At 43.4% G+C, this 19,731-nt stretch overlaps 2 protein-coding genes and 1 long non-coding RNA gene across 6 annotated transcripts in view; 1 reads left to right on the top strand and 2 right to left on the bottom strand.

Moving 5' to 3' along the window:
• Positions 1–3,624, bottom strand: part of LOC134424384 (uncharacterized) — a 69,075-nt gene extending 65,451 nt beyond the window's left edge. The window contains exons 1-3 of the long non-coding RNA XR_010029402.1: positions 3,467–3,624; positions 1,941–2,150; positions 639–794 (exon numbers count right to left, since the gene is read on the bottom strand). This is a non-coding gene — a long non-coding RNA (uncharacterized LOC134424384). The remainder of the gene's footprint in view (positions 1–638; positions 795–1,940; positions 2,151–3,466) is intronic.
• A 34-nt stretch (positions 3,625–3,658) lies between these two features.
• On the top strand, positions 3,659–16,282 carry MEAK7 (MTOR associated protein, eak-7 homolog). 3 transcript variants are annotated; one of them, XM_063168117.1, is made up of 9 exons: positions 3,659–3,815; positions 4,001–4,115; positions 5,212–5,388; positions 8,000–8,230; positions 8,695–8,839; positions 9,466–9,906; positions 11,092–11,210; positions 12,046–12,225; positions 13,211–16,282. In XM_063168117.1, the coding sequence occupies exons 3-9, from the start codon at positions 5,221–5,223 to the stop codon at positions 13,340–13,342; spliced, it is 1,416 nt and encodes a 471-aa protein (XP_063024187.1). In that variant the 5' UTR covers positions 3,659–3,815; positions 4,001–4,115; positions 5,212–5,220; the 3' UTR covers positions 13,343–16,282. The 3 variants fall into 3 exon arrangements, with proteins under 3 accessions (XP_063024187.1, XP_063024186.1, XP_063024185.1); XM_063168116.1 differs by having other exon boundaries at positions 3,662–3,815; positions 4,001–4,110; positions 13,208–16,282; XM_063168115.1 differs by having other exon boundaries at positions 3,662–3,815; positions 13,208–16,282.
• The window catches only part of ATP2C2 (ATPase secretory pathway Ca2+ transporting 2), a 27,562-nt gene continuing 24,034 nt past the window's right edge, over positions 16,204–19,731 (bottom strand). For both annotated transcript variants that reach the window (XM_063168113.1, XM_063168114.1), the window contains 6 exons: positions 19,451–19,519; positions 19,256–19,372; positions 18,523–18,670; positions 17,850–17,945; positions 17,407–17,548; positions 16,204–16,764 (listed from right to left, as the gene is read on the bottom strand). In XM_063168113.1, the coding sequence (XP_063024183.1) occupies positions 16,652–16,764; positions 17,407–17,548; positions 17,850–17,945; positions 18,523–18,670; positions 19,256–19,372; positions 19,451–19,519 (685 nt within the window). In that variant the 3' untranslated portion in view covers positions 16,204–16,651. The remainder of the gene's footprint in view (positions 16,765–17,406; positions 17,549–17,849; positions 17,946–18,522; positions 18,671–19,255; positions 19,373–19,450; positions 19,520–19,731) is intronic.

The following is a 19,731-nucleotide window of genomic DNA, read 5'->3' as shown; positions in this document are numbered from 1 at the left end:
CCAAACCTACTCCATTTTATTAAAGTCAAAAATATATAATCTTTTAAATAAATAGTTTGGGGGTTTGTGGTTTTGTTTTTTTCACTCTGCAATCAAACACACGTCTAACACCAGTTCACAAAATTAGCCACAATTGTTTATAGAACCCTCTTGTGTGTTTTTCCTCTTCTTTATACACCAGTGTATTCTAAAATGTCCTTAAAAGGCATCTTAGTGTATTCTCACTTTCTGACTGGCAGAAACAAAGCACTCGAGACACTTCCCCAGCTCTGCTGAGTAGCTGAAAATACACATGAGGAAGTGACGACTCATTTAAGGAGAGCTGCGAATTGCTGCCCTCACGCACCAGGTTTCCAGCTTGACTTTTTACAGGGCAAAGAACAGGCGTTGAAAGGCTGGTTAGCCTCTGACCTGGAAATTCCCCCAGCAGGAGCATAATCTGTGCGATTTAGTGTGAGTAGCTCGTGGCTTTAAGGGCTGGAGTTTACAGCCTAATGTCACAGGGAAGTGACAAAACTCCAGGAGCAGCAGGAAGCTCGGGTTAGAGCAAACAAACCCACAGCTCGCAGTCAGCTCAGTCACAAACGGGCAAGGCTTGAACAAAAAGGGATAAATTGGAACTAAACCAGGCCAAGTACCTTTCAGCAGCTTTTGACTGATTCTGGAGAAAAAGCATCTTGAAATCATCATTTCTTTGTGAAGATGATACTGGCCACTCAGAATTAGCTGGATGGTTGTCAGTGCAAGGTCTTACAAGAATCTCAAGTCTTGTATCTCCAGACTGAAAAAAAGTCCTACAGGAAGAGATAAAATATGAAACACAACTAGTGAAACAAACAAATGTAAAAATCCAATTGCATGTGAAGCAATACATCCACAGAAAGACTAACCTTTAAAAATAAATTAAAGAAGAAAAAGTTAACTTGAATGAAATAACATTGTTTTTCTCATTGTGCATGTTTCACTTTCTAGAAGTTCATTAACACTGATGGAAACCAAACACACAGCAGACTTTTTCCACAGCCTGCTCATGTAGCCCAGGGAAGGATTTCCACCAAGAACAGAGTTTTGTCCTCACGTAGAGTTAACAGGAAAGGGATAAACTAATTTATTACACAGGTTTTACTTCTAACGCACAGTGTGTAAAGGGGGAATTCAAGCCCCCGAGGAGCGGGGCTGAAGCCCGCAGTGTGGGGAACTTCCTAAACATGCGATGCCATCGTGTGGGCAAAGACATCTCCAGCAGTTTCCAGAGCAATGTCATTGAATCCTGGAATGCTTCGAGCTGTTTGGAGTAAAAATGGTCATCTCAACTCTGCTACGGACAGGGACACCTTCCACTAGCTCAGGTTATATTCACATCCTACGAACATGCCATTAATTATTTCATTTTTATTTTACTATGTGCTGACCCTGCTGAAGGAGCTGGGGAACTCCTGTGCCTCTAGTGGTGATCAGAGAGAGTCAGAAACAGCATCCACCCTGGAATTCTGGTCAATCTGTTCCTGAGCTGGCAACAGGAAGACTATTCTATAGGTTTTTATGAAATTTTGCACCTGTGAAGGTTAAAAAAAAACACCCCACAATTCAAAAGTGTGATTTAAGTTAATCAAGACTTTTATTCATTCCTGAAAAAGAGCAAAACAGTGGGAGCTCTGCCATGGTTAGTGCAGATAGAATCACAGATTGGGTTGTATTGGAGAGGACCTTAAAGCTCATTTCATTCCAACCCCTGCCATGGGCAGGAACACCTTTCACTAGCTCAGGGTGCTCCAAGCCCCATCCAACCTGGTCTTGAAAGCTTCCAGGGATGGGACATTAATAACTTCTCTGGGAAACTACTTTTTCCCCCTAAATTATCTTATTTTGTACATTTCTGCTTTCTGTTGAAAACACACTGATCAGACTATAATTAAAAGTTAAATGCCAAAGCTGCTAACCTGTTCCATGGTACTTCATTGCAGGAACACTCACAATACCAGATTTGTGTGAATTTGCAGATTTGTGTGAACTTCCCATCTCTGGAAGGAGAAGGAGGCTTTACACTGAGCTCAGGTTGCAAGAAAATCAACCAGAGTCAGACAAAGCATGGACCAAAATGGTGTCACTGCTCTGTGGCCTTGGTGAGCTGCAGAAACCAAACCCTGTAGCTGAAAGAACAAGGAGAATAATGCAAATGGGATGAAAAGTTGCCAACCTGAAAAAAAAAGCGGGTTGTGAGACCAGAGTTTTGCAACCACTGAGGTTAAAATTTTTTCTCCCAAGCCTTCACATGTCTGACTGAAGGCATGGCCAGTCCCTGTCACCTTGCATTTGTCCCTTAGCCCGTGTACAGCCTTTTTACCTCTCAGCTTCACCCCAGCCTGATTTTGCCAGTCAGGAGACAGAAACTGAACCTATTCATTGACAAATTGTTGTGCTTTTCCTCCACTCCCCACTGCCATTGAAACTGACCAGAGCTGGAGCGTTTACCCTGAAAGTGACCGGTGTGTGTATTTACTACACAGTGTATTTACTACACACAGTGTATTTACTACACACAGGCACACCCAGCTTTTCCCTTCCCAAAGCCATGAGCTGTTTCCAGCACAGATCAGGGCCAGCAACACCTTCACCCACACACCTTTCCAGGACCTTCCCAGGATAATAGCTGGGATGGTTTTTAAAATGCTTCAGCGCAGGGCACCTGGCACCTCAGCCCTGACAGGAGCTGTGAAGGATGGTTGCTGTGTGCCAGCTACAGCTCTGAATTTTTACTCTTTTTGAAACACTTTTTAGGGCCATGGAAGCTGAGGGAAAAGGGATGCCTCAGGAAGAAGGGTCCCCTCAGGGAGGAGGGTTCCTGGAAAAGCAGGGTCTCCTCAGAGAAAAGGGTTCCTTAAAAAGCAGGGTCCCCTCAGGGAGGAGGGTTCCTGGAAAAGCAGGGTCACCTCAGGGAAAAGGGTTCCTTAAAAAGCAGGGTCTCCTCAGGGAAAAGGGTTCCTGAAAAAGCAGGGTCTCCTCAGGGAAAATGGTTCCTGGAAAAGCAGGGTCACCTCAGGGAGGGCGGTTTCCTAAAGGAGAGTCTCTCCAGGGAAAAGGGTCCCCTCAGGGTGGAGGAGCCCCCTCAAAATGGAGACTTCTCTCAGGGCGGAGGGTTCCCTCAAAAAAGAGGGAAATGTCCACTCAAAAATGAGGGTTTCCTCAGGGAAAGGCGTTCCCTTAGAGACAAGTCTCCTCAAGGCTGAGGAAGCCCTGATGGAGGCGGGGTGGCTCTCGCTGCCTGCGGAGCTCTCAGGCTGCCTCCTCACCGCCCGCCTGTCCCCTCCGGATCGCGGGGGCAACACCGCTGCTTCTCGCCTTCCCCGCCTTCCTCCATCCCTTCCCCGCCTTCCTCCATCCCTTCCCTGCCTTCCTCCATCCCTTCCCTGCCTTCCTTTACTTCCTCCACCCCTTCTCTGCCTTCCTCCATCCCTTCCCGGCCTACCTCGCTCCGCCCGTCCCTCCCCGTGGCCGAGGGCCGGCCCCGCGCTCCGCCCCGGCCGTGCGGGCGGAGGTGCCGGATGGCGCCGGCCGGGCCCGGGCCGGTGTCACAGCGTGGAGCCCATCGGGGGCTATCGAGGGCCGGGCCGGTGTCACAGCGCGGGGCCCATCGGGAGCTATCGAGGGCCGGGCCGGTGTCACAGCGCGGGGCCCATCGGGGGCTATCGAGGGCCGGGCCGGTGTCACAGCCCGGGGCCCATCGGGGGCTATCGAGGGCCGGGCCGGTGTCACAGCCCGGGGCTCATCGGGGGCTATCGAGGGCCGGGCCCGTGTCACAGCCCGGGGCCCTGCCGGTAAGCGAGGGGCGGGTGGTGGACTCGACCCAGCCCCAGCCTCGTCCCCGGGATGGGGCGGGAGCTGCTGCCACCGGCTGCGGAGGATGGGCAGTGCTGAGCTAAGCTGGGCACACCGGGAATAAACCCTTCAAAGCCCCTTTTCGCTGCTTAAATTAACGACATGTCCACGGTCTGTTTTTTAGGTTATAGTTGTTTCCATTCAGCCCTCGGTGTTTACCCCACGATCGGCGTCTTCCTCAGGCAAACAAGGCTGTAGGCCTGAAGGTGAAGCAGCCACAGCCCGGCCTCTTGTGTACGGTAAACAAAGTTAAGAACAGAAATATTGCATTGGGCTCAGCAGTGTGTCCTTCAGAAAGGACTGTGTGATGGGCTTGACTACAAAAGCGAAGTGTCAGGAAGAATATAGAATTTACAGAAAAAAACCCTGCAGAATGATGTTTTTGTTCCATATCTGATATTTTTCATATTGCCACCCCAGTCTTGTGACTTCCCCAGCTAGGTGGGAAGGCTGTTGGCAGTGGTGGCCGTCACTGTGGTCATGGTGGAGTTTGGGGTTTCGGGCACTGTTAGGTCTGTGCTGTGCTGCTCCAAGGAGAAGGGCAAAAGCACATGGCCAGACAACACTAAAAATCAATCTGTAGTGCAGGTGATTCCTGGGACATTGAGAGAAATAGTTGTACCACTAAAAGTATAAAACAAACAAAGAAATCCCAAACAAACCCCTCACCGCCAGCTTTAATTCTGTGGGTACCGACTCCCAATGATTGATTTATTGGTTTAATAAAAATCTGTGTGTTTTTAATGGGTCTTGAGTTGTGTTCCTAAATGTTTTTGTTCCTTTGTTTCACGTTCTTTTTATAGTGTGTCCATGAAAAAACCCACTCTTACGTGATTTTCAGAGACTTTGCAGTGATGGTGTTTTAGTACCACATCATATTGGCAAACTTAGGTTCAGTCCATTAATGCACCAGAAAGGTGCAGCATAATCTGTCATAACAAATCCATTATCAGGCTTTTCCCTTCATGTTAGGGATGTAATCCAGCTGTCAAACTCACGGTCACTTTTGTGTAAACTAATTTTACCATTAGATCATATTGGTTTTTCCATTTGAGAGAGACTTGACTGAGGTTGGCCAGGGTGGTTTTAGCCAAGAGCTGTCAGACTGTCAGCCTTTAAAGCACAGTTACTGTTCACAGGTCTTCTCCAGGTTCATAAGCCTTGGTGAACACAAAGACTAAACAGTAGTTTTAATAATTTCCTGTAAGGCTGCCAATTTGCTCTTCTTGTTAAAGCTTGCACTGGTATGTCAGCCTGTTTGATGTGTCTTTCATGGCCCTTGTGATACCTTTCTGTGTTTAATGTTTCTTTTGATTTTTTTTCTCTTTGCTTCAGGTTGAAAAGATGGGGAATGCTGAAAGCAATGCCTATCAGAATCACCTTTCCAGATTTCTTCCAGAGGAGCAGTCTGACATTGATGGACTCTTTGATACCTTATCAGGATCCAGTGGCTCATCTGGAGCAAAAAATGCCAAAGCTGCAAAGAAAACTGTGACTCTGGCAGCACTACAGGTAAGACAGTCTGTTATTCATCATATATCTGGGATGTAGTGCATTGAACAGAATTCCAGAAATAAACTATAAAGATGTGGTATTTTTTAAGGATTGTTCATCTCAATTTTTCATATTTTGGGGCAGGATGGATATTTAACTTTTTCTTGCAGTTTAACCAGAGTAGTGACTTTCAGGTTTGCATTTATCTTGTAAATTGCACTTTTAGGTCCATTTGCAGTTTTCCTAATTCAGAAGTAAGTTAGGGTGCATGGAAGTATTTTCACAGAGACCTGAAAAATGGGAAGAATATTTTTACCCCTGGAGTCTGTAGTGTGGGATCATTTACAGATTGTCTTGAGGGGCTGTCACAAAGTCAATTTTTATTTGGTTATGCCTGTCTCCCTTGACATACCACTGTCTCTAATCTCTTCACTTGTACTAAAAGCAGAGAATTCAATTTGACTTGATTAAACTGTGGCTCCCTGTTTTAGCTAATTAACATGCATTATGCTTCTGATTAACTTTGCATTCATTTTCTAATCAAGAAAAGAGAAAAATGAGTCATTGGGATACTTAATAACTTCAGCTAGTCAGGAACTAAGTGGCCAAATGAACGTGGTGGTAAAGTGCAGTTTGATGTATATTACACAGATAATGGAGCCCAATTAAAGCTCATTGAGAGCAGCAGGTTATTTTAAGGTGTTCAGCAAAGCCTGTGCATACAGACCAGCTTCAGCCTTCCTGCAGCCTGGCTGGCTCTGAGCTGCCACCAATTTTTGGAGCACCAAGTTTGGAAATGATGTTCCTGCTGCCTGGTTTTTCAGCACTAGTTCATCCACTGTCCTTGGTGCCAAAAAATCAAAGGTAAAAGCAGACTGCAGGTCAATATTTTGAGTATTCGCTTTTACTCAGATTAATAAGTCTTTCAGGTCATTTTTTGAGATATCTGAACGTCTTTGTTTGGGACCTGGCAGAAATTCTCTTTCTAGCTTTGCCCCAGATCAGTGTGATATTTGATGAACATTTGCCTTTTTCCTTCCTGCCAGCTTAAATTAAAATCTTTTGGAGGATTTCCTGTCGGTGCAGGGAGAATGGCAATGGCATTTGTGCCTTGTAGGTGACAGTGCTCATGCCTGGACTAAGATGTGACAGATTTGATCCAACAACAATCTGGTACCACTGGTGCCAAGCATCTGGACCAGGACAGGCTGCACTGCATGGCTTGGGAACCAGGTGGAGCAGGAACCTCTTGATAATTTCATGAATCCTTTTTAAAACAAGGGTTCTGAGCTGTCAGAGGTGTGAGTTAGATGGTTATTAAGGATTCCTTTTTTACACACCTCCCTTTTTCACACCCCAGGCCCACTCTTTGGAATAGCTAGAAGCAAAATGAAACAGCTCAGTGAAGTGGTGGGATTGGGTAGGGAGTAGGCAGGTAAATCAGCAGTGTGAAGTAAAAAACCATGAGTATAATGCTTTAGTTGTGTTCCCTGCTGCCTGTCCCACTCGAGGCTCACAGAGGATTTTCAGAAAGCCTCTCAAAGGCAGCTGTGCCCCCTGTGAGCATCCCTCCCTCGCTGTGGAGCACTCTGGTGTGATGCTGTGGCTGCTGTTTGTGCTGCTGCTGCTGGAATCAATGGGAGCTGTGGCACTGACGTCAGTGCCAGCAGCACACAGCTCAGGGTGCTGGAGCTCTCATGCCCAGCAACAGCCATTAACAGCAAACAGCAGCAGCCCAGGTGGCTGCCCAGGAGGGGTATTGAGCCAGAATCAGCAATAGCAGCTCCCCTGAGTGGAGCTGCAGTTGGGCTTTCAGGCGTGATGGGACTCCACTGATATCGGCACCGTCCCCACTGAGCTGCACCCAGTGTGGAAGAGTCAAGCCAGGTCCTCAGCACACCTCTGTGCACAGTGAGGACACTGGGTAATCACCCCCTCCTCTGTGCATGTACTCGAGGTGATTTATTTTTAAACTCTGTAATTATCTTGAACACTTTGAATCCAGAGTCAGATCTTTCCCACAGAGCTGTGATGAGTGATGATATATTCCAGCTAGATTTCAATTCAAAGGGCCAAACATGCAATGCAAATGAATAAGTGCTGATTTTGACTCTCTTTAACACCAGGGATGCTTTTTAAAAATCAGGTGATCTGTGCTTCAATTAGTTGCTAGGCAGGGAGAAATTTTCCAGGAATGTTTTTACACGTGTATGTGGGGTTAAACACCGCTGAGGCCAAAACTGAGATATGGAAAACACTCCACTTTGCTTTTAAGTGAGCTGCACTATCAAAAGCAGAATTAAAACACAATTTTGAATGTTTTACTGGCAGAGCTGTAAACCTTTGCACCAGAGTTATCACCTAGAAACTCTTTGTTGATATCCTATTAAGACTTGACAGTGTTGACTTTTCTTTTGAGGCCCATGGTGTTTCTAGAAAACAGTAATAACCTAAATCACTAAAAAAATCACTATAAAAATAGAGATTTTTAGTTTTTCTCTTGACAAAGCACTGCTTTGACAAAATTTTATTACTGATGCTACATACTGTATGTCAGCACAGATTAACTGGAACACACCAGGTATTCCTCATTTGTGGAACGTGCTCTTTGCTGTTTCTGTCGCTGCAGGCACACACCCGGGAGCCCCTGCCAGAGGCAATGACTGCTCGGTTGTACAATGGGATGAAAAGCATTGACCTGCCTGGCAAATCAGCCGGGCTCAGTGAACAGATTGCCAAGGAGCAGTTTGTAATTTTTATGTCCAACCTCCTAAAAGGGAATGCGGATGAGAAGATTAGCATCATAACGAGAATGATCGCCAAGACGGGAGGGCCTCTGAAGGGCAAACAAATCCAAGAGGTAAACAAGCAGTTAAATGGGTGTTGGGGGCACAGTGAGAGAGCAGGGCTGTGGTTAAGAGCCAGCAAGGGCTGTGGTGTGGCTGGTGCTTCTGGGAACTTTGTAAAATGCTTTCTAGAGCTTTAGTTGCAGGATCAACTATGTAACATTTGGGATATCACAGAACTGTAATTCACTAGCAACTCCTACACTGCAAAACTTGACCTTCCCCTCCCTCTTTCATTCTCCATTTTATGGAGGTGCTTTGTGAAGTAACATGTATGAAACAACTTGAAAAAGGATCCTTTTCAAGGCCTATGGCACTGAAACAGCATTTCTGTAGTTCCTGACTTGTCATGGCAAGAGATGTTTCTGCCTTTGGGATTACAGCATCACTACTGCTTGACTTTATCTTCAGACAGTCCTTTGAAGCTCTTGGAAATTTCACTTAAATACCAAAATGGTGATGTTTTAATCTTTTTAAGTTCACAGAGGATCTGATCACATCTGTAGTCCATGTACTGAGCTACAGGAAGGAGCTGAAGGGTTGGAGTTTGGAGAATACAAGGGATTCTTCAAGTGGAGTCAAAGCTTTGGCTTCTGAGCTGCTCTCAGAATTGAAACTTCCAGGTAAGCAGCCCTGATTCGGCTTATCTCAGAGCTTGTTTAATCAGTGATCTCATGAGAATTTCTCTCTTCAGGTCACATCTTTGAATTTTAAGGGTCTGACCAAAATTTCAAACTTAGTGCTTAGAAAATGACATTGCAATTTTATTTATTTAACCTTACCATCTTTCTCCTCTAAATTCAGGTGAGATTTGATTGAAGTCCTAGTTTGTCATGGAACATGTGTATTTCACAAATAGCTGACTTGTAGGTGATTGGAGCGGGTATCTAAATAATATTTATTTAAATAAAATTTATCATGTATTTTTGGCTATGTCCTTTTATAAAGCATGTCTGTCTTTGCACTGTTGTAATAACAGATCTTGCTGTCTTGTAAAGAACACTTCCTGAGTTGTAGCTCGAAGTTTGTGTTTCTAAATCATGACAGCCCAACCAAGGAATGTCACAGGTAGAGGTTTCTCAGTTCTATGGTTGCATTTGTTTAATTTGTTTAATGTTGACATTTTACTTTTCCTGGCTCTTTTCATTAGTGGTTTTCTGTCCATTACAGTTATGTTTACACTTGAAAATCACCTGATTATTTCCAGACAGGGAGACTTACTCCTCTCCCTGTGTGTCTTATTCTTCAGATGGGACAAAACCCGTGGGTTCTCAGCTGCTGGAGACAAGTTTTGACCAGAGTGTCATTGAGGACTGGGTGTACAGAGTCCCCCAGATCTCAGTTTTCCTCAGTGTTGTCATCAGGCAAGGCCTCCACGTCCTGCATTCCCTCCCAGACCAAACCAACGACATCCTCAACCTGGTTCCTCACTGCAAAGGCATCAAAGGAAGAGGAGTTGTCAGTCTCTTTGACATCCCAGCCATCATCTACATCAACTCCCACCTGCCTGCAGAGATGCAGCACAAGTGGCAGCTTTTATTTTCCTCCAGGCTCCACGGGGAAAGCTTCTCCCAGCTCTGTGCCCATATAGTGAACAAAGGTCCTTGCATAGTGATCATAAGGGACTTGGATGGTTTCATCTTTGGTGGGTTTGCATCTCACTCCTGGGAGGTGAAGCCACAGTTTCAAGGTAAAACTCAACTTTTCTTTCTTTAGTATCTCTGGTGAATTCCCTGGTTTTTGTACAGGCAGAGGAATCCTGTTCCCTTGATGGATACTGTCTCTTTAATGACACAGAGTGTTCCTTACACTTCCAAAATAACACTAATTTTCAAGGAATATAAAATACATGCAGAGTTATTCTTAGCATGGCAGTCAAGCATGTTGCTGATTAATATTTATAGTTTTTTTATTTGATAAGGCTTTTGAAATTGTAGGACTTACTGACCACAGAACAAGTTTTCAGGGAAATCTATCAAGCCCTGTAGCTGCTTAGGTTGAAAATTAAATGAAAATGAATGAAGTAGAGCACAGATGATGAATTAGTGTCTAAATAATTTGACCACAGGATGGCAGTCCTCCATCAGGAACACCTGAGCCTCCTCTTGTCATTTGTGCACTGTCTTTGTTCCTCTTGTAAAATCCAGCAGCCAGAGGATTCTTTGGGCAAGCTAAACTTCTTGTTCCCTTAAAACTTTGAGGGAGAGGAGGGGGTTTTTGAAGAACTCTTTGGAAAGAATGTTTGTGATGGATTTGTGAAGAAAAAATCATGGGCTATGGGTATTTGGTGTTGCTGGGAATCCTCATTCTGGCTACATTAGAAACTTAATTCATGTCTTAAATGAGTATTTGAAAATTACCACTTCAGACAGTTGGTATAATATTATTTTACACTGATTACACATCCATTTCCTTGTACTTTTTCCTGATAAGGAAACATACAAAGCCTACAGGGCAAGCACACCACAGGTGCCTCTGAATCCTGAGCTGGGCATGGTGAAAATTGCTTTAAATCATTGACTGAACTGATTTATCTATCAGTGTAGTCAGAACTGGGGATGTCTGCATTCAGTTTGTACAGATCTGTCAGCTGGCCAGTGTTAGGTGATATAATGCAGTCTGGGGTAGGTGACATAGTGACATAATGTCCTAGTGGTGCCTCTGACTGGCCTTGATCACAGCCTGCAATTGCATTGATTTTTGTGACTGCACAGAGTTCACTGAGAATAAAAAATGTATAAATCTTGATGGGGAATCTACTGGCTTTCTGAGATGGCAGCTGCTGTCTTTGAATTATTCAGCTTAAATTATTTTTTCTAATTTATTTGTTATTTCTTGACCTCTTGTCTGACCTGAGGTGCTTCTCTGTTTGCAGGTGACAACAGATGCTTTCTGTTTTCTGTTTTCCCCACTCTGGCTGTGTACACATACACAGGCTACAATGACCACTACATGTATTTAAACCATGGCCAACAGACTATGCCAAATGGACTTGTAAGTATTCAGAAATGATGATTTGGAAATGGGATTTGTGGTGGTGTTTGGAAGTGTTTTGTGGTTTTTTTTCCTTTCTGAGAGCAGATTTATTTCACTTGTTATTCTCTGAGGAAGTTTGCTTGCCTGAAGCAGCACAAAACAGTAATCTGTGTAACTGAGGATTCTTCCACTGGCTGCTCTCCCTGCCACAGCAACTGCTTTTGGAATTATGGAGGAGAAATCCCAGCAGGATGAGAGTGCAGACACTGCAAGTAGCTGCTGCTGCTGTGTGATGACAGTGGCAGGAGCTGCTCCTGCTCAAGTTCCCAAATGAGCTCTCCAGATGCAGAGGAGTTTCTGCACAGCTACAACACACCACCTGTCCTGGAAATACTTTACACTTTTGGAGCATTATGTGCCCATAAGTTTGGGAATTGCAGCAGGCTGGAATTAATTTGCTCTAGAAGAAGTGAACAACATCAAATTATATTATTCGATTATTTGATTATTTGGTTTCTCTAGATACTTTCCTAAATGGAAAGGAGGCAGCAAACCCGAGCACTGCCACTCTGTTTGAAATGGAACTGTTAATAGTCAATAAACAAAATCCAGGAGTTTAATTTCTGGCACAAGTGACAGATATTTGTATTCTGTGAAGCACAGAGGTAGGGCAGTATCACTCAGGTAAATTTTTAGTTGCATTCAAGAATAATTGTTGTAGGTATCCCCTTTTTTGACCTTCCCACAGAAGTGTGGCATAAATAGTGACCACAGCAGCTTACTCTCAGGTTTCCTGACTTTCCCATCTGTTTTCCCTGTGCAGGATGTGTTTAATGTGCTGATTTCTCCACAGGGTATGGGTGGGCAGCATGGCTACTTTGGGCTCTGGATAGACAGTGACTATGGGAAGGGGCACAGCAAAGCCAAACCTCGCTGCACCACCTACAACAGCCCCCAGCTGTCAGCCAAAGAGGATTTTACACTGGATGCCATGGAAGTTTGGGCAGTGGGAGATGCCCCTGAGAGTGCAGGGGTAGGTGAAATTGTGAATTGAACCTGTGAAATTGTGTCGTGGTTGGAACAGAAGGTGTGAATGCAAAGCTCATGGGTTCAGTTTTCTGTTTAAACACTGTCTCTCCATTGTAGTGAATATTTTCTTTACCTGGCCCCATGGTGCCATGTGTTTTGTAGCACCAAATAACAGAACTGTAGGGGAATTACTGAGGTTGCCACAAGAAAGAATATCAGGAGTCATGAGGTGATAGAGTCAGAATAGCAGTGCTTTGAATTTCAAAAGGCCTTTTTGATATTGAGGAATGGTCTGTGGGAGAAACCTCCTTGGAGGGGCTCATTAAAACCTAGAGTTTCTAAAAGCACTGGAAAATCTCAAGTAAAGTCAAATCTGTAGTTCAAGAAGAAACTCAAAAGCTTTCTTTATCAGTAACTTTACTATTGCTTTACCATGAACTTCTGTGAATAGATTTATGCCAGTCTTTCTGCACATGGTTTGTTTTTGGGAATGAGTAGGAGCCCTCTCTCCAGTCTCCTCGATCCCTGCAATTTATTCTCTTAATAAACTGTCTGGTCTGTACAGTTTGGTGGGGTTTTAAAATTTATTTCTTTTTAATTTTTACTTCTTTTCAAACTAAATTAATCTACTTGACTTCACCGGACATGTACCTCTAAGTAGAAGCAGAGCAAACTGTTTACAGAAAATGTTGAATTGTAACTGGATCTCTTTAAAAACCTCACATCAGCATTTCAGACTGAGGTGGGGTTAACCAGGATGTCCTGGATGGCTTGTAACCTGAATAAACTTGAAATATCTCACTGTCATCTTGGGAGAATTTTATGGCTGCTTTATGTAGCTGAAGCAGTAAAAATCATTTGATGTATTTGTGAAATTTGAAATTGGAAACACATTTTCTCCATTGTGCCAAGCTTGCAGACCACATCCCTTCCCTGTAGCCTGATACTGAGCCTTTAAATTGACTGTATTTTATTTTGTTTTGAAGAAGAAAGGTAAGAAGAGTATCCTGGATGTGGATCCTCAGGCTCAGGCCTTGCTGGAAATGGCTGGGAAAAGCCGTCAGAGCGAGGGCCTGCGGGAGCCCATGGAAGAGGAAGAAGGTGATGATGATGAGAACTAAAGAAGCCACAGCAACATGTAAAAACTTCACTTTTGTTTTCTTCAAGTGCTGGTGATGTTCCTTGGACAAGATATTCCTTTTTTTTTCTCCTTGAATGTACCTAACTGTCTGGGACAAAGCTTAAGCCTTGTACTTGTGTAATATTTAGGTGTAAAGCACTAATCTGCCTGCAGGGTTTTGTGTGGGGAGGACAGAAAAGTTACCTGGGGACAAAATCATTAGGCATAGCTGAGCTCCAGCTGAATATGAATCTGCTTTCATTCCCCATAGATCATGTCTGCACACTGAATTAAAAGCAGCAGAAGTTATTGACAGTGTGGCTTTCTGTCCTGGAGAATTGACATGTACATAGCTGTATATTTATAAAACCTGTTCCAGGCACTGATTAAAGCTCTTATACCTCAACTGCACATATTTATTTGCATGCAATGGAATTAGTCAGCAAAGCTTACAGACTGGCACAATGTCTTACACTGTTGAACATAGAATAGCCCACATGATGCCATATGAAGGGTGCTATAAATCTGCATTGCTTCAGTTAAAGCATTAAATTTCAAGCTTTCTAAGTCAGATTTTCAGCAGCTGATTCCATGTGAGCTGTAGGATGTCACACAAGTTTTATAGTACTACACTCTCCCTAGTGCAGCTCTCTTCATCTGTTTCTGCAGAAACTTGTCTGTTGCTTTGTAAACTTAGACCAGAATCATCGGAGCCATATTTATCCTAAAAATACCTCCAGCAGAATTCCCTAGAGAAGGTAAATTCTTCAGTAGCCTCATGAGACTGGAGTAAAAGGCTGTAAAAAAGGTTGAGTAAGAAGCAGCCACACTTAATTAAGAATAGGATCTGCAGATACCTTGTGAAAGAAATAAAAATCAGGGTTATGTCTTTAAATGTTTAAAGAAGATTGCTGTACACTTTATTTCCACATAATGAATCATTATTATGGAAAAGGATCCCCACAATGTGAAATGCAGTTGTTGGAGTTTGTGCTCTGTTTTGTGACTCTTCACCACTCACCACCAGTTTTGTCAAGTCTCTTATACTCAGGACTTTTTCTACTTGAATTAGTTCCCATCTCTCAGTAATTATTAGTTTGACCTTGCTAATTCTATCTGTAATTGACTTGTCAAAACTAACCCTGATTTTTAGCAGGGGCTGCAATTTCTAACTCAGCAACAAGTGTTTGGTTATCTGTCTCTGACTGTCAGTTTTTCTCCTCCTGAGGAGAAGGACTGTGTCCAATCCCCTTTGTGCTGGCATGAATTTGTCTTCTTTGCAGCTTAGAGAAAAACATTATTCTATAATTTCTGCTCATGTGGCCTTCCTTAAAATTCTTTCCCTTGGTGTTTTCTTGTATGAGATTTTCCCCCACCTGTTGTTTTTCATAGGGAGCCAGATTTGAATATTCTGAACAATCTGCACTTGTGCCTTAACATAGATCTCATTTGTAAAAATTACATGAATTTAGTTTTGAAAGGAGAGCATGAACAAATCACTGCAGCCAGGTATCCTAGGGCTCAGCTGTGTGTTTTGTGGAGTACCTGAACTAATGCTTGGGGCATTTCCATGCTGTTTGTTGCAGTACAGAGAGTGCTGTGAATGTCCTTTTATGCTGTACTTGCTTAGGGAAACCAGATAATCTCCCACGTTTGTAACACACAGAAAAAAAAATAAGCATCAGAACAACTGCACTGATACTTTTGTATAGTTTTCTTCTCTATATATATAAATAATATTAAATTTTACAATGTAAGGAGTAGTAAGTACATGATGCTGTAAGTGTGGTAGTAGCAGCTTTTGTTTGAACATTCTCAAACCCCCACCATGAGTCTCAGAGGTTTTTTTCACTTAACAGTGACTAAGCCCATTAAACACTCCCATGTAGATGGCACACAGGATGAGACAGTTGAATTTCTGCAGTTAAACATAAAATAATCAGCTAGACTTTATTCTCCTTCCATTACAAGGCAGAAGCTTGTTTTTGAGAACTAAAACCATCTGCAAGGGTATAAAAAACCTGAATTGTACAAAGCTGCTCTCCACAAAAAATATTTCAGTGGGCAGGTTTTCTTTGATTTTTAATATCAGTAAAGCTGTTTCTTTCTAGATTATGAACCCAAAATATAATCCTGTTTGAACTCTTGTGACAGCATAGCATTGTGACCTCTGAAATTGTAGTTTTTTGACAAGTTTGTGTCTGAGACTCTTCCTCTTCACTTTGAGGGTGTTAAACTGGGGCAAGAAAACTGACACTGGCACTTTAGCAAATGTCTCAGTGAGCATTATTTACTAGGACACCACTGATCCAACCAGCAGATGGGATTATTCCAAATTATTCTTTAAATGTAAAAGACGAGCTTGGGAAAGACTCAGTATTTATTTTAACCTGAACTTAATCATTAAGAAATCTGGGCTTCATGTTCATGCACCTAACAATGTCCAGGAAGCTTTTGTCAGCAGTGGGCTTAGCTGTGATCTGAACAGCTCAGTCCCTTCTGTGCAGTTTTGGCCCAGCTGCACAGCCCAACATCCCTGCTCTGTTCCTGACTCATCTTTATCCTCAGGCTCTTTGGAATGAGTCCCTTTCCCATTAAATCCATCCTCTGCTGAGCACTGGGTCTGATCAGCCTTCCCTTCTTCTCCTGTCAGGCACACAGGTACAAAAACTGACAGCTGGGGGTTGGCACTTCAGCTCCCTGCTCCACAGTTTCCTTGCTGAGTCAAGGCTGGAAATCTGGGAATCCACAGACACTACAGATTGAAGGAAAAGAAATGCTCCAAGGCAGGTCTTTTCCACTCTTCTAGTGAAATATTAAAGGATGTGTCTAAATCACGAGTCTCACTCAGACACTTGTCAGTAACATTTTAAAATGTAGATTTTATTTATAAAAATGATTTTGATTTAAATAAATAAAATTTCAGTTTATGCACAATAGATTTTCTGTACAAGTGCGAAACTCTTCTTTTGTCTGGGACTAGCTCAGCCTTCTGGAGTAGACATCAGTGTTATAAAAATATACCTGCTCTTGGTTTAAAAAAGGAGCCACTCTGGAGGTTTCTGCAGACAGCTCACGTGCAGGGGGTGGAAGAGTCTGTGGTGTTAGGACTGTTGGTACAGCTTCACTTGAGTACCTTCAGGAAGGATGTGTGGGTCACAAAGCCATGGATTGGGATTGTCACAGCTGTGTTCCAGATGCATTTCAGAGCAGTCTCGGTTGTGACATCCCCTGGTGTGCTTTGGGGGGCAGCAGTGGTGGATTGAGATTGTCACAGCCGTGTTCCAGGTGCATTTCAGAGCAGTCTCAGTCAGTTGTGACATCCCCTGGTGTGCTTTGGGGGGCAGCAGCGCTTTTCACAGAGTTTGATGAGCTCGGACACCACGAACACTGAGGAAGCCAGGCCGGTGAGGAACAGCAGGTCTGGGAGAGGAGGGAGTGGAGGTGAGCTCAGCTGGGCAGGAATCCCAGCCCAGGGCTTCCCTGCAGCTGGAATTGGGCTGGTGAGCCCCTGTGTGCCCTCCTGTGCCCTTGCCAGCTGAGTTAGGGACAGCACTGCAGCACACAAGGGCCACCCACAGCTGGGACAGTCCCCTTGGAGGGTGGAAGCAGGAATCATTTGGGATCCCTGCCCCTGCTTATGACACAGCACAATGTAGATGGAACACGGTGAGGTAGGGTGCAAGTTGCTGATTGAAATGAAAATCTGTGTTGCATTTCAGCTGGGAAACTGAAGTTTAACCCAGCTCTTTACAAAGGGAGTGTCTGCATAATGATCTGAGAAATATCATCATGCAGAGCTGGAAAATCTTGGCATGTCTCAATTTACGTGCATTTATGTGCAGTAAATCAATATTCAGAATCTAAGCTGGGATAATATGAACTACTTGTGCTGTTTGGGTACAGCTCTGTGTAAATACACAGAGATTGGAGCTGTTGGTTGATCTCCCCTACCAGTGATATGTTGGGAGCTAGCAGCAAACTGGGAATGGCATCTGCTTTCTAAAGTCACTTTAAGGCAAAAAAAACCCAAAAAAACAAACCATTATTTATTCTGCAACTTACCTACCACTCCTAAATTCTCTGTCTGGAAGATCTTTTGCAGTGGAGGGATGTAGATAACTGCCAGCTGTCCCAAAAATGAGCCAAGCACGGAATACAAGAACATGCGGTTTCGGAAAAAGCCGATTTCAAATATCAACTTTGTCTAAAAAAGGAAAAAAATATTTAAAAAGTAGCTTTTCCCAATGTCTGTTGGAGCTAAATGACACCCTGTTTCTTTACATTTCATTTCCATTTCTTTTTAAGTTACATAAACATTAACTTAGAGCTATGTAATTGAAAGTGTAGTTGCACTTGTGATGGATAATTTATCTGTATAAAAAGTTGATAAAAATCATACTGCTTTAAATAACATTAAAAAATCCCTTACCATGCAAAATGCTGGTATTCTAATGTTTATGTTTGTGATTTGAGACAAGAAATTACTGCTGACAGAGCCATCTCACCTGAGAGCGACATGTTAGGGCGTTGAAGAGGTCAAAAAACACAAAACAGGTGAAAGTCATTGTTGTGGTTCGAGGAGTTATCCCTCCCTTTGGATTCTGGAAGCACAAAAAAAATCAGGGGTTAGTTTAACCTTACAAAAATATTCCAATTCAATAGAAGAATTAAATGTTCCCTCTAATAAGCCCAGTCAAATCAAAGGGTAGTAAAACAAAAGAGTAAATGTAGTTCTAGCTATTGGAGGTAGCATTCAGTTCTCTCTGCTAATTTTAAAGTTTATGATCTTATCAACCATAGTTTAAATTCTTAAACTGATGTGGACTTTGAGTAAAGAACATCCTAAATTCAATTACTGAAACTTAAAGTACCAACAGCAATCTATTGTACTCGGCATTTTCTGCTGGGAAAATGGAAAGCTGGAGGTGAAAAGTCCCTTAAAGTATTGATTAAGTAATAAGTTTTCCCATTCTGGATTGGAAGGACCAAATTAGAGGTAACAGAGGGAGGCAGGAGCAGAACTGGGAGCTGACCCTGCTCTCTCAGCCCTCTGCTCACAGTGATGGTTCTCCATGGGATGGACTCCAGGAAGTCCTTCTGATGTCCTTCAGAAACTGCCCTCACTTTGTGCTCCACCCACCCTGATGGAAACAAGATCCGAGTGCAGATTGCCCTCACCTCCTTCCAGAAGACAAAGAGGGTTCCGCTGATGATGATGATTGCTGACATGAAGATTTTCAGGATCAGGGACTTGCTGAGGATGGTGTCTGTGATGCACCTGGGAGGCTGCTTGATGGTGTCCCTGTCAACAGGTTCAACCCCCAAGCTGCCTCCAAGAGAAGCAGAGGGATGTGTTAATTAATGCAGGGTCCCAAAATGTTCATCCTGAGAAACCAGGATGGAGCTGGAGGGTGCAATTCTCTGGGACACAGTGTGAATATTCAAGCAAGGTGACATAAGGCCCAAATTTGTCCATGTCACTGATACCAAAGGTCTTTTCTGCATATTGAGCAGCTAAAATAACATTAAATCATCAGACCACCCCAGAGTGAGACTGAGCATAATGTGGAAGCTGTAATTGTATTTCGCTGTAGTTGTAATTAGCAGTTGGATGAGGTTCCTAAGTCTTGTGATTTTGGGGCATATCCCCACTACTCCCTGGGGGTATTTTCAGGATAACAGGCCATTGCTGGTCAAAAAAGGGAAAGTTAAGTGATTCCACCATAAACCTGGAAAATGCAGAAAACCTCAAGTAAATGTGAAGTGCTTTTTGAAAGACCAGGAGGGAACAGAAGTGCAGCTTATTGAACCATTGATGATGATTGATGAGGAATCACAACAGTTTGTGCTCCTAGGCCAAATTCAGACATATTAAACCCAAGATTATTTTGCTCATTGGACTCTTCCATACCTCTGTGCTGGCGGCCCGTCCATGATGATGTTGATCCATAAAATCTGCATGGCATTGAGTGGGTTGGGTAGGTTGAGCACTGTTGACAGGGTAATTAGGCTCAAAGCTGAAATACTCCTGCAAGCACAGAACATCATTGTGCAGGGCCTCACCCTGAAGCTGCTTTCACAGGAGCTGAAGCGAACAGGAACTTACGTGCTCAACTGGAACCGGACAAAATTCTTTATGTTGTAAAATATTCCCTTTCCCTCTTCTATTGCATTCCTGGAAGGGAGAGGGGATTTTATTAAGTCAAGAGCACTCACACTGTTTACACTGAGCTCCCTGTGACACTCAAAACACAACTGTCTTTTGTAGCCCTTATTGCAGAGGAAGTTCAGAGCCCAGCTCAGCAGGAGGCTGTCAATGCAGCTTCTCACTTACAATTCCTTTATCAACACATAGATCTGAAAGCCTGGGTCACATGGCCAGGTTTT

The sequence above is a fragment of the Melospiza melodia genome, chromosome 13 (assembly GCF_035770615.1).
Source record: "Melospiza melodia melodia isolate bMelMel2 chromosome 13, bMelMel2.pri, whole genome shotgun sequence".
NCBI classification, from domain to species: Eukaryota; Metazoa; Chordata; class Aves; order Passeriformes; family Passerellidae; genus Melospiza; species Melospiza melodia.
The sequence above is the reverse complement of the archived record's forward strand: the minus strand, read 5'-3'. Positions and strand labels throughout refer to the sequence as shown.

Bases quoted from the DNA above. Each gene is read 5' to 3' on its own strand.
- MEAK7 (XM_063168116.1), top strand. From the start codon at position 5,221: ATGGGGAATGCTGAAAGCAATGCCTATCAGAATCACCTTTCCAGATTT. The intron at 8,231-8,694 runs GTAAACAAGCAG...AATCTTTTTAAG, and splicing joins AGGGCAAACAAATCCAAGAG to TTCACAGAGGATCTGATCAC. The intron at 9,907-11,091 runs GTAAAACTCAAC...CTCTGTTTGCAG, and splicing joins GGTGAAGCCACAGTTTCAAG to GTGACAACAGATGCTTTCTG.